This window comes from Diadema antillarum, unplaced genomic scaffold (assembly GCF_040938485.1).
Source record: "Diadema antillarum isolate AM-2024a unplaced genomic scaffold, OU_Dant_1.0 scf00000000, whole genome shotgun sequence".
Classification (NCBI taxonomy): Eukaryota; Metazoa; Echinodermata; class Echinoidea; order Diadematoida; family Diadematidae; genus Diadema; species Diadema antillarum.
In genome coordinates, this window is record NW_027270889.1 from 1 (window position 1) to 13,255 (window position 13,255).

Consider the following 13,255-nt stretch of genomic DNA (forward strand, 5'->3'; position numbering starts at 1 on the left):
CCCCCCATAATTCCCGAGATGAGAAAAAATTTTCTTGCTCCTTTGATAGGAAACTGACATCCAAATGATTCACCCAAAGTGTGCACCAGATTGCTGAATTTCAATTATGAAAATGCAAACTCTCTCTCGCGTGGGAGGGGACACCCTCCCCTGTTCGGTTCTTTTCCAATAGATTTATTACACTTATAGATTAACAGATTTTCCAATTTTTCATCAAAAGTGTGCACTTCACTTCAAGTGCAGAATGGGTGCGGGGGGGGGGGGGGATATCTCCTTTCAATTAACCCTTACTCTGATTGGTTTGCCTTCATAAATTTAGTACACTAAAAGTCTTGGGGAATGAGGATTTTTTTTTTTTTTTTTTTTGCTTTTTAAGCGCCATTTTTAAACATTGCTATATTTTTAAGTAGGGTCCAATGAAAGTTGATCGGATACATCCTCAGATAAAGCAAAATGATACCTTTCCATTGATAGTCTTCACTTTTAACATAACTAGGAATATTCTTGAACTGTTTTGCATTCTTTTGTTCTTAGCAGCTTTGATATCTCATTTTAACGAGAATTGAGTTAGCTCCTTTAATTGCAGTACAAGCCCCTTCATTTCATTTCAATTCGTTTCATTTCATTCATTTACAATTTAAAATTCAACATAAAGAATGGAATTGCTGTCAGATATGTACATTGGCGGATCCAGGAATTCCGAAGAGGGGGGGGGGGGGGAAACGCAAACTAACTGGTGCCACTTCCAGGTTTAGTCAACTGGCAAGGGAAAAAAAAAGCTCCCGTGCAGTTTCGTCGGCTGACTTGAGAAAGCAAGCAAGCAAGCAAGCAATTAAGCAAGAAAAAAAGAATAAAGAAAAAGGCTTCAGCGCAATTCTTTTTTGTTTAATTTGATTTGATTATTTAGACCTATCGAGTGGTTCCTGTATTGTACATGCACATGGGTATACATGTATATACATCCTCTCTATGGTGCAAAAATCAAAGGGGCGCAGGCACACTCCATCCTTTCATTTTGTTTCCCTTTATTAAAAAAAAAATAAATAAAGGGGGAGCGCGCCCTGTGCCCCCCCCCCGTGCGTCACTGCATTTATAAAGTATGAGTATAATATGTTATACATTCAGTTGAAATCAATAGGCCTACAACATTGTAATAAATAATGATCAAACCTTCCAGTTTAGGTCTATCTTTAATTAGAATTTATCTTTATACTTCAAACTGAATTAAAATTGAGAACTTGCTGTTGAAAATAATTCTACGAGCTTCAATCGTGTATTTGCTGGCTGTCCTATTGCACACGTAAATAGTTGTTATTCTCGTAGTTAGGGGCTTACTCCTCATCACCAATGACTGTCAAACTGAAAAGGGGTTGCCTCTATTCCGTAGGGGCTACCCCTTAGCCTGCAATTCACAGTGCTTATAATATGATAACTATATAGGCATATTCCAGGTTATCAATTTCGACCGAACAAAAACAGTAGGCCCAATTTCAATTTTATGTTTAAAAAAAAAAGGAGAGGAAGACAGACAGACAAGGAACGAAAAAAAATATGTTGCAGCTTGATCGGGCCATTCAGGGAGCCATAAATTGCACATTGACCTCTTCGAATTATACTGGTAATCATGCACTTGCTGCGGATGTTGTCACTGATGTCACTGTATTTCTTGGAGCGCAGATATGAATATTACGGGGGTTGGGGGTAACTTTCCTACTTTTTTCACCCTAGACTGCATGACAAGCACCAAAGGGTACAGAAGAGCTAGCTTCCATAGGGCCTACTGTTTGGCAAGCTCTCGCTTTTCACCTCCCTGCCTGGAGGTGAGGGTCACATCCAGTCGACACCTTCCCGCAGGCGTTTTTTTTTTTTTTTTTTTTTTTTTTTTTTTTTTACGGCACAGATTGGGGCACGGCGCGTACTGGTATTTTAACCTATGGGAAACACGTTGGGTTAGGGTTAGGCTTAGGGTTAGGGTTAGGCTTAGGCTTAGGCTTAGGCTTAGGGTTAGGATTAGGGTCCCCAATCTGTGCTGTCTATGAAAAAAAAAAAACACGCTTCCCGCAGGTGGTCCACGTAAATTTTTATTTTGTCCTAAATAAGAACACGAAGAAAAAAAAACGAAAAACCCTACGTCAACCCGCTTTGCGTGTTGCTGACGAGCGCCATCAACGACGAATCGAGACTAGTAGAAAAACGATCAGCTAGGCTATCAATCCAAAATGGACAAGTCACTTGACGATATTATTCGAGAAAAGAAGATTCCAGCCGGTCGATTTGGCAGGTAAGCTAAATATTCCATGTGTATCAATTATCAATGGCATTATAGACTTTTCAAATGTAGCTTTTTGTCAGAATGTCAACGGAACTTCCTTCAAGTACGACAGATGAGCTGCTGCTGCCTGCGGCATCAACATGCAGACTGCGAATGCATGCGTGGGTCCCACATACGCATACAAGTGTACTGTACGAAGCGAAGGTCTTGGTGCATGAAGCTTCCTTTAATTATCCTAGGCGTGATGGGATGTGAGAAATGCCTCTTCAATTGGTGGAAATGCTGGACAGTAGAAACTAAACGTTCTACCTGGTACATTGCTTAACAATATAAGCAACACCCGTATGACATTGTGTTGTTTACGTTGTTAGAATAATGCTACTTTCGCTGTTATCAGTTGGTTAAATGAATATTCTAACTATTTTGAACTTAGAATCTGCCTTTTAGAAACGAAAATAGTAACTACACGCAGCGCTGGCGACAGCGCTGCACCTCTTTTCCTTCGCGGACGTTGTTATCGTTCACTGTTTCCTTCATGAATATCTTTATTAATCGTGGAAAACTAAAATATAAGGAATTATCGTAATCTATGACCATCATTCAATAACCGGTATGCGATTTTTTGTTTAATTACGTCTAAAACTTACCGAAATCTATGGCTGAAATCAGGTCTGTAAACGTCCTTACTGCTTCACTCCTCATCTGCGTGTTATATGAATGGCATTCACTCTCGTATACTACAACGTAGGTAGTCGGGGCGGAAGTGATGAGATAGTCGGATGACCCCGACTAAAAAAGTTCAAATCATTGCCGGTGCAGCACGCGCGGATCTACTACAAGCTTTACGTAACACATGAAACGCACGGGCGCACGGGCGTACGTAAAAAGCAACCACTTCTGAATGCGCATGCGTAGTAGTTTGTTGCTTTTGTGAAGCTCTCGAAGGAAAAGATGCCACCGCACGATCTACTCCGAAAAATTCAACAATAAGGTCTGGATACCAACAAAACGCCGAATTCAACTCAACCATCAGGAAAATACGCTGTAGGTAAGTGTTTCAAATTATATTACTCTTAAAATCATACAAAATAAAAGGTATTTTATGTGATTTTGCCGTCAATAGTGACGGTCGTTTACAACGTTGAAACACTAACACATGTCAGACCCTGTGCGCAGCACAGTGTCTGGTCAGGCTGCGAAAATAGATTCTAACGTATGGAAACCAAACAGCGAAAGTAGTATAATTTACCTATTAAAGTAAATTAGGCCTAGGCCCTAACCGTGTTAGTGTTGCTTAGAAGTTTGTCTATCAAGTATTAGTATTTAGGATTCAACCTCTTCTTTTTCCTCTTCTTTTTTTTTTTATCAATTCACGAATAATTCCATTTCACTCTTTCTCAATCTCAGTACTGACAGTAGGCCAGCCGTATGTTGTTAATGTCAAATGATCTGAACTTATAGAATAAGAACAGGCATACTCATGAAATAGGCCCCACCACTGCGTGTCCGTACTAATACTACGGCAGCAGACAGCCCCACCGTGTGGCATTCATCAGTAGGTAAGCACGGTGGTGGGGCTTCCTTCCACAGTATATAATACTCGTGAATGCGGCCCCACCAAATGGCGTTTACGCGAGATTGAATACAGCGGTGGGGCCGATTGCCACAGCATATTGTAGCATCTTTCTCCCGTTTTTTGCTTTGATATATTCAACTTTTTATTCTCGGAAGGACTCCCTAAATGTCCCTCGACTAATTTAACGGCCAATTTAACCATAATAAATACATCCCTACCTAACCCTAAATCCTAACCCTCACCCTAACCCTAACCCTAGGACCTACCCTTGCTTGCTAACGCACGGGTGCACGCGCACTGCGGTGGGGCCTATTTCACGATTTTGCCATAACAACATAATTACACAACGACTCCTCGCGAAAGGTTTTTTACTTTGGTAGATTGATTGGTAGAGACTCCATGCTAGGTTAGTGCGTACGACAATAACAAGGAATTTGTTATTACAAGGTATGTAGATAATGTCAGTGAACATCGGTAGACCCACAGACAGACCTTGTTATAACTTAGACAAGATTTTACCTTATGAGATTTTTTAAAAGTAATCAATTTAGTGAAGCTTAAATTTGCCTACTAGGATTGTGAAAATGACATATTCGAGGCCGAACGGGGTGAAGCACCGCACCTGGCCTTATTCGGCTTTAGTCCTTATGGCCAGTGACTAAACATCCCCCCCCCCCCCCCCCCCCCCACACACCCACTGTGGTGTATACAATTATCACAGAATTGAAGTTTTGTGTATCTTCTGTTTTTGTCCACATTTGTTTTCCAACTCTAGGGGAAGAGGAGGCGGAAGAGGAGGAGGATTTCGGGGCAGGGGCCGTGGTGGCGGTGGACTGAGCACAGGTCGTAGCCAAGGCATTGGAACAGCGCCATCAAGAGGAAACCTAAGGGGCCAGAGCCGAGGGAGGGGTGGCTGGCAAAACACGCAACCAAGGCAGTTCCAGCAGAGTGCAAGCATCACCGATGCAAGACAGAAACTCATTCAGAAGGCGCACCAGGGTGATGCCAGGGATCGTCTGGCCAAGAAGGCGCGGCAGACAGACGCAAGGCTGAAGTTGGCGGCCAGACGCAAGAGCGGAGATGGACTGCCACCACAGGCTCAGGGCAACGATGGTGCAAAGATTGGAAAGAGTCCAAATTCTAGCGGAACCATATCAAGAACAGTCCCAAATGTAGGTTTCAAGATTGCAATGGACACATGCAACAGGCAAAAAAGAAAGAAAGAAAGAAAACAAGTATTAATACCTGAAATTGTCACCTGTTTGTGGATTGATTAAGATTCAGAAAAATCTTTGTGAATGAGAGAACATAGAGTCAGTGTCACCAGAAAAAAAGAATGTGTAATGTATTCTCATGAGATGTTTGTGCTAGAAGAGACATGATGACATACTATTGTACAAATCTATGTCATACCTAAGCTTCAGTAATGTTTTCATACTCCTAGGTCTTTGTATTAAATGATTGGATATAAAGTATTGTAGTTTGAGTGTTGTTTCCAATTCTTAGATACCATTGATTTATTTGGAACGAGTCAATATGATGTGTTGTCTTAGAAGGGAATATATTCATTAATAGTATGTACCTAAATCTGTTTATAAGAATGTGAACTACATGTTAGAAGGATGACATGCACTCTTAAACCATTCTGTTTTGCTCCTGTAGCTAAGTTCTACACAGTTTACAGTACGCAACCCTCCCCGAGTGCAGAACAAAACTCAGATCACCATACCCAATCCCCAGCAGCCTCCTCCCCAGCAGCATCTGTCTCTCGTGTCCCCTTCTCAGCGCTCGTCCAACCCCCTGCTTGCTGGGGCCAGTACCCTCAGGGTCACAAAGGCTGTTGCCCAGCCTCAAAAGGTAAGTTGTTTGTGTGATTTTAATTTGTAATATCATTGTGCCAGACTTTGATTCAGAAATGTTTTTAAATATGTGATGACAAATAATGGGAGGGAAAATATTGTGTGGGCTAGTCAAAATGCTTTGAGAGTATCACATACAGTACCTGAAGAACGGAATTTAGTCATTTTTAACAGCTAGCGATTCGCAAGCATACACAACCTTATCATGTAGTGTCTGGATTTAAGTGTCTGGATCTAAATCATAAGTGTCTAATTTTGATATGTTAACTTTGCTCACCGTGGTGGTAGTGTCGCTGCCCGGAAAGTAGTAGATGACAGGTTGAAGATCTGTGGTTTCTTTTTCCAACACAGATCAGCAATTGCGATCTCGCAAATTTCATTTGTTGGAGAGGGACAAATGGAAGAAAATTCAAACGTAGATGACTACATTGTTCCAAACATTGACATTAGATTTAATTTCAGCACACATAATTCTGCCATGCAAAGTGGTGTCACTCATAAGCATCTTCATGCACATTATTAGGCCCATCATTTTTTTCCCCTCGAGATAATAAAGAAGTAATGACTATCATCACACTTCTGTCCCCATTTTAGAGGCCAGCCATGGACTACCCCCATTACAGGGATGATTTACTGGGGGCACGGCCGCCCAATCCACCCAAGGTTCAGCGCAGGATGCCTGAGGATCGTCTAGGTTCAGAGAGTTCGTGGGTATGGGTAGAATCAAGATGCATCCAAAACTTTGCCTGATACTTGGTATGCCACCCTCTGAGACAGGTGGTCTTGGTGAAACTCGTCCAAAAACTGTAGATCAAATGAATATTCGGCGGGAACACTTTTGTTTTGTCTCTCTAGATCCAGTTTCAGTATATTGTTTCAAATTTGATTGTTACTGAAACACAAAAGAGTTTATTATGTAAATGAGATTAGACTCAGAAAGAAGACTTTTTACGGCAATTTCTATGTCTCAGTGTTTTTCTCACCCCCAAGGAAGCAGGTATTAGAAATCTAATTGTACACAGTCATTGTGCACTAAGTTTCCATTTGAAGATCACATTGAATGATTTAGCTACCTGATGTGATCAATTTTCCAGTTTTAAACGTCAGAACAAATTTTTCTTCTAAATACGATTTTTTTTTTATTCCTGTGCATCAGCATGTCTCTTTCTGACCTGTAGAGTTTGACACCCTGCTACATACCCTCTTCACAGTCAGTCCCCATTTCACATGCACTAACTTATCCTGCCCATTGAATATGCACCACTCAGATTTCCTCCAGAATTCACGCGCAGCCAGCAACACATTCTGCTCCGCAAGGAACAAGACTCATCATCTCCAATCTTCAGAAGTCAGTCACAGGAGACGACATCACGGTAAGATTCTCTCCCTCTCTTTTCATCTCTCTCTCTCTCTCCCTCTCTCTATGCCTGTTCAATCTCTCTAGCTTTCCCACTTTTGTTCTTTATTTGCTAAACTGTTAATTGTGTACAGTTAAGAAGTTCAATATAAAGAGACTGACATGTCAAAGGTGATAATTATTTCGAAGTTTCATACACTTGTATGGTTTTGCAAAAGATTTTGAGACTGGATCAAAGCTTGTGAGTTGTATCTCTTTTCTTGCAATGTGATGATATTTCTCTTTTGCTGTCACATACATGTATGTCACATCACTGTGGTTGACAGAATATATTCAAATCTGTAAGATTCAAAACAAGTTTATTGTGTCTCTTATGTTACTCTCATACTGCAACGATTAAACAGAGAGTAGTACAGTGTATTCCATGTATTTTGTCCTTCGTATGTAGTGTAGATTTAGACTAGTCCAGCATCGATGGAAATGTATTAAAAAGTAAGATTTGATAACAGGTATGACACTATCTTGGTTTTGTTACTTCAGGAGCTGTTTGGGGCAATCGGGGAGCTGCGCAAGGCCCGCATGGTGCGGCAGGGACTGGCCGAGGTGGTGTACCTGAATCGGACCGACGCCCTACAGGCCATCAACACATACCACAATCGGGAACTAGATGGCATGCCCATGCAGTGCAAGCTGGACACCAGCACCATCCCAGAGGCCTCTTCGGGGGCCAGAATCATGCCCAACTCCCTCAGTGACAGATTCAAGTGAGTTCCCCTGTTTTCCATGTCCCTCTCGCTATCTCCTCCTCTGTTTGTCTGTTTCTTGTCTGTCTGTTCGTCTCTGTCTGTCTGTTGGTTTGTGTGTTCGTGTCTATGTCTATCTTTCTTTGTCTTGAATTTGCAGATTGAAAAGTGATCCTAATTTGAGGATGACTGTGTGAATAGTATCCCAGCCCCAGTACAATTTTTAGATTTGTGATACTGTTGTATAAGCTGTTATTTTTGTGTACAGATATTTCTGCGAAGGAGGAGGTCACAGACATTTTCGCGAGATGTTGTTTACACGAATTGACATCGACGCTATCTCAAATGTATTACTCCAGGGCATGGCTACAATTTCACGTATTAAATTCCCGATCCAACTGTGATTCACAAAATATGTGAAAATTAAACTCTCGCAAAAATAACAGCTTATACTGTAAAATGTATGTGAGGCATAGTATAATAGAGGAGCCACAGGCCATTCAGTTATAAACAACCTAATAAGACAGCCTTTCGTACACCAAGTTCTACAGAAAGTGAAGTGGCAAGTGCTTACTCCTTACGGCTGGAAGAAAGAAAGATGAGAAAGTGAACTATTTTAGTCTCCAGTACTTGTGGTCATGCAAATATTTCTATTGAGGAAATGATTTTGTTGACAAAGCGAGGGGATTTTTGCAAACTACATCCCTTGTGCCACCAAAGGCATACACGAAAAAGGATGAATCATAGATCAGGTAATTGTTTTGAGAAAACCGGAAGGAAAACAGTCAAGAGAAGTGCAACAGTATTGTGAGAGATCCTATGTCATGATGGCAATCACTGAAGTGGTATTTTCCTCTCAAGTGGTCGACGTACAGTCAACCTCGCATAAGTTGAATCTATTTGGACTGAAGAAATAGCTTCGACTTAGAGAAAATTCGATTTATGAGGGATTAAATTCAATAGATATAGAGAGGGAGGACTTGAAAAGACCTTCAACTTAAGCGATTATTCGACTTAAGTGAGGTCGACTTAAGCAAGGTTGACTGTATTTGGTCTTTTTTGAGCATCTGTACTGGAGACTTATTTTGCCCACCAAGCTGACTCACTACATCAAGTACGTTGTAGGCATGAAGTACCAGGTACAGAAATTGTGGGGAAATCCCTAACGTGGAAGGCTGTAAAAGCATAGAAATGTTGTGTTTTTGTGTCTGTTTTTTGTTTTTTGCATTCCATTGTACATGTAGCTGTATTAAAACACCTTCAGAGTCCAAGTTTGAATGATTATGATTTTGTAACTCTTCTCTATTAACATTGCAGGACAATGAGGAGTGAAAACAACCCAAAGTTGCCATTTGAAACCATGCCCAAGGGGGGCATTCCCACTGGCATTGATCCGGGTGTGGTCCAGCAGGCTCTCTTCAAGAAAGGCGCAACAAGTGTTAGTCAAAAGCCTGTAGTCTTTACTGTCAAAATCTAAGTATGGAATCCCATTTTGGCAATGGAAGAGTGTAGGTATGAAGTACTTTTCAGAAATATACAGCAAGACTGCACTCATATTTCGTTGTGAGCCAGCACACGTGTACATAGTTCCCAAGAGATGCAATGGGGGCCCTTCACCACTCTCTGTTGCAAGGATTTGATGTGCACCATTATACAAGCAGCTCGCATTTCAAAATGTGTGAAATATTTCCCTCACAAGACACAGTGGCCAAACATGTACGAGTCCAGTAGGATACCATCGTACCAGTTCTAAAGCATTTTGGGTTGTGTATGTCATCAATATCATCATCACTATACAATTTTTCGTTTATTTTCTTTTTTGTAATCAATGTTAAACTTGGTGAGAAACGTGGTTAAGACATATTCTAGTAAGCTGGTCGAGTCTCCATGTGTATTTGTCCTTGGGGCGCCCTTTCTTGACTGAATCGAATCCTACTCCATTGGAGTGAGTGAAAATCAGGTGCAAGAAACCTTAAACGTTGTTCTTAACTTAAATAGTTGTATTGATTTATGGTTGTATTCATAACCAGAAGGAATAATTAGGAGTCTCCTTGCCTTGATATGCCCCCTACACACCATCAGCACATACTCCTGTATATCAAGAAGAATGTGTTAACTGAAAAACTTTTAAAGTTACTATTAAAAATAAGATTGCATGGAAAAAAATCAGAAAGCCATCTATGTGCGTATTTCCTTGATTTTCTAAGATACCATTTCTAAAGCTGATTTTCTGATATGCAAGATGTACTCGTATTTTTTGTAAATTTGAATATACTGAAATGTTTGACTTTACTTATCTTTTTTTCTTTGCACCATTTATGAAATAACAAACTTAACCGTTAAAGATGCTACTAGCAAATTGAATGTGAGCCTTTCAGATGAATCCATCAACATACTTTTAAATTGAATGCACTCTTTGCTATCAGGGTCCATCCATCACATGACAAAGATAATATCCATCATAATGTATGCTGTCCAGTGTCAGTGTATGGATTTCAGATTGTTATGGAATTCTTTGATGTATGCCAAATTTATCTGAGAGAAGTGGCGGTGCATTGGCTTTGTTGTTTTCCAAGAATATGAGCAGTTAACCCGTTGAAGACTGGTCCTAAGCATATTCAAGCAGTTGTCTATGGAAAATGTGTGTTATAGCAAAATCAGCTCATCTTCAATGGGTTAAGAAGATTCAGTGGCAGAATGAAATATTGTATCTGAGAGGATTTTTTTTTTCTGACATCAAAGTAAAAAGATAATCTGTAAGAACATGCAAAAATGTACAGATGCACATAGTTACCCGTCACATGCATTCTCTATGACGCTGTAGACCCATATGCAAGTGTCCCTCTTCAGTTTTCAAATTGTCAAAAGTTGTTGTCATAAAAGACTGTACCCAGCATGATATTGCCCGCAAAGATATAGTGGCATTTGCTCTTCACTTTCCATCATCCCATGACTGGCAACACAATCAGAGCAGTCTGTGGAGAATTTGCATTCTTATTTGCTGCCGAAGGTTTTTATGTTGCTGGTCCCTTTTCATCCACCATTTTCTTGTGGACATTGATCAACAATTAAGTCGGGCAAATTCACCCACAATGTCAAATCAAAGTTTAGCTGAAAGAGGAGATTAATGCTGTGGAATTTGCTCATGCAGAGTAGAGCGGAAGTATTTTATGCTGCATCAACAACAACAGCAACAAACAACAACAGCAACAATACATCCATGATCTTATTTGTTTCTCCTCAGCTCATGATAATTGGCAGTAACTTCTCTTTATACATGTACTAGGGTTTTGTTTTTGTTTTGTTTTGTCTTTTTCCTCATCAGCCTTGTCAAATGGGATATATTCTGTGTTCCTGTGTGTAACAACATGTGCGAAAGACATACAATGTCTATAATTATGGTACTTTCCACAAACGGTGTCTACAGTGATGTTTAATGACCCCTCCCCCACTCTCCTTACCCCCACCGAGAAAAACATGATGAAAACAATAATAGCAAAACAAATGAAGAAATCAATCCCATCTTCATGTTGTCAAAAGGAGTAGACAGACAAAAAAAGAATTGTACGCATGATGTAACCATTTTACCCATGTATGACCATCTCGATCTCTTCCTAGTGTATTATTGATGGCGTAAGAGTGTTTGATGTAATTTTAGGTCTCTTGTGTCAAGGTTGTACTCTAACGGTTACAGCGACCAAACACAGCAGCAGAACCCCTTGATAGACCTCTTGGTTATGTGCTGGCAGTAACGTGAGCTATTTGATACATCCCTGAAGTGGATGCATTCATGAAAGTCGCTCTCGTAGTGTCGTTGATAAAATCATATCTGTTACAAAAACCATCCAGATTCGCGCACAGCACCATTGATATTAGCAATTGATGCACAATATCTCTTGATACTGATACTGATTAGGGGGATTTATCTACAATTGCATGAATTTAACGGCATATTCAAATACACACATTTGCTACAGGCTAATGCTCATTTAGCATCACCATTCACATTTTTTCTCTTTGTTTCGTTATGTATGGTACAAATGTACTGTTGACCTTTTTTATCATAACCTTCCTTGCCAACGTGTTATTTGATTTCTTGTTTTGTGAAGGCTGTTAAATTGAAGCTTTGCCATGAAGGAAATGGTAGCGTACTACCATTGTATTACTCGGGCTTTACAACATTGATGATGTAAATACTCTTGACTATTCCACAAATTTCGTTGTTTTTGCCTTGTTTGGAACATCAGAATCATCAGGATAGCATCATTAGATTGATGCATAGTGGCATGGTATTGGAATTAATTGTCCGCTCAACTGGTACAAGTGTATGTAGCATGCGAGGCCCAACAACATTTTTGACATATTTTTGGACACCCGCTTGCACCCATAGTCATCTAGTCTGGATTAGCTATTACGAAGTGTAAATTGCATTATTACATGATAGAGTTTAAGTCTCAAGCAGAAATATTAAAGGTATGTACATGCATGTAATTATGAAATATGACGTGACAGTTGGATGCCTCTTGCTCTACCATGGGCCAGATCGTTGATATTCCTGCATGGATGTAAACACTTGATACAAATTCAGTGTTAAGATGAATATGGGACCCAGGTTTAATTTCATGTTGGACCCCTAATTGTTCTTACTGTGTTTTTTGTTAAAGACGAAATCAAAGTGTACATTTTCATATTATTAAATGGGCTGTCTTACCAAAGCTTTGATAAAAATAACACAAAAGAGATTTCTGGAAAACTCACATTCCTTCTTACTAACATAGACCTAGATTTCGATTTTTTTTTTTTTTTAATGGAAATGCGAATAGTGACAAACAAAATGTTCATTGTGATTGTGAGAGCTCCACTACAGATTACTGTAGGCATAAAACATGTCAGAGGGACTGGGGGTAGCCCAAATTATATTGCGTTCATGTCAATTACTGCAGTCATATGAAGACATGACGTGACACATGTTCTGATATGATTTTGACAGGGGGAAAAAAAAAAAAAAAGGTTTATGGTGTTGGAGCATTTGAAATATTCAACTTCTCTTTGAGTGCACTTGCTCAGTTTTTAGCTCACCTGAGCCAAAGGCTCAAGTGAGCTATTGCGATCGCCCTTCGTCCGGCGTCCGTCGTGCGTCGTGCGTCGTGCGTCGTGCGTCGTGCGTCGTCCGTCGTCCGTCGTCCGTCGTCCGTCGTGCGTCGTCCGTCGTGCGTCGTGCGTAAACTTTTTACATTTTCATCTTCTTCTTGAAAACCCCATGACCGATTTTCATCAAACTTGGCAGGTAGCATCCCTAGGGGGTTAGGAACTCAATTTGTTAAAATGGGCACCATGCCCCACCCAGGGGGCCCCCAGGGGGGCCCAAACCCCCCAAAATTAAGGAATCTGTAAAAATCTTCTTCTCTAGAACCAGAAGTGATAGAGCTAAGTTAATACTATGAGTTA

General features: G+C 40.4%; 1 protein-coding gene across 1 annotated transcript; it reads left to right on the forward strand.

Annotated features, from left to right (window-relative positions):
• Positions 1-2,200: 2,200 nt before the first annotated feature.
• On the forward strand, positions 2,201-12,873 carry LOC139737388 (uncharacterized). The gene is made up of 7 exons (XM_071648397.1): positions 2,201-2,281; positions 4,624-5,020; positions 5,511-5,705; positions 6,302-6,418; positions 6,976-7,080; positions 7,605-7,828; positions 9,125-12,873. Exons 1-7 carry the CDS (start codon positions 2,220-2,222, stop codon positions 9,282-9,284), a joined length of 1,260 nt encoding a protein of 419 aa, XP_071504498.1. The 5' UTR covers positions 2,201-2,219; the 3' UTR covers positions 9,285-12,873.
• The last annotated feature ends 382 nt before the right edge of the window (positions 12,874-13,255 follow it).

Bases quoted from the DNA above. Each gene is read 5' to 3' on its own strand.
- LOC139737388 (XM_071648397.1), top strand. From the start codon at position 2,220: ATGGACAAGTCACTTGACGATATTATTCGAGAAAAGAAGATTCCAGCC. The intron at 5,706-6,301 runs GTAAGTTGTTTG...TCCCCATTTTAG, and splicing joins CTGTTGCCCAGCCTCAAAAG to AGGCCAGCCATGGACTACCC. The intron at 7,829-9,124 runs GTGAGTTCCCCT...TTAACATTGCAG, and splicing joins TCCCTCAGTGACAGATTCAA to GACAATGAGGAGTGAAAACA.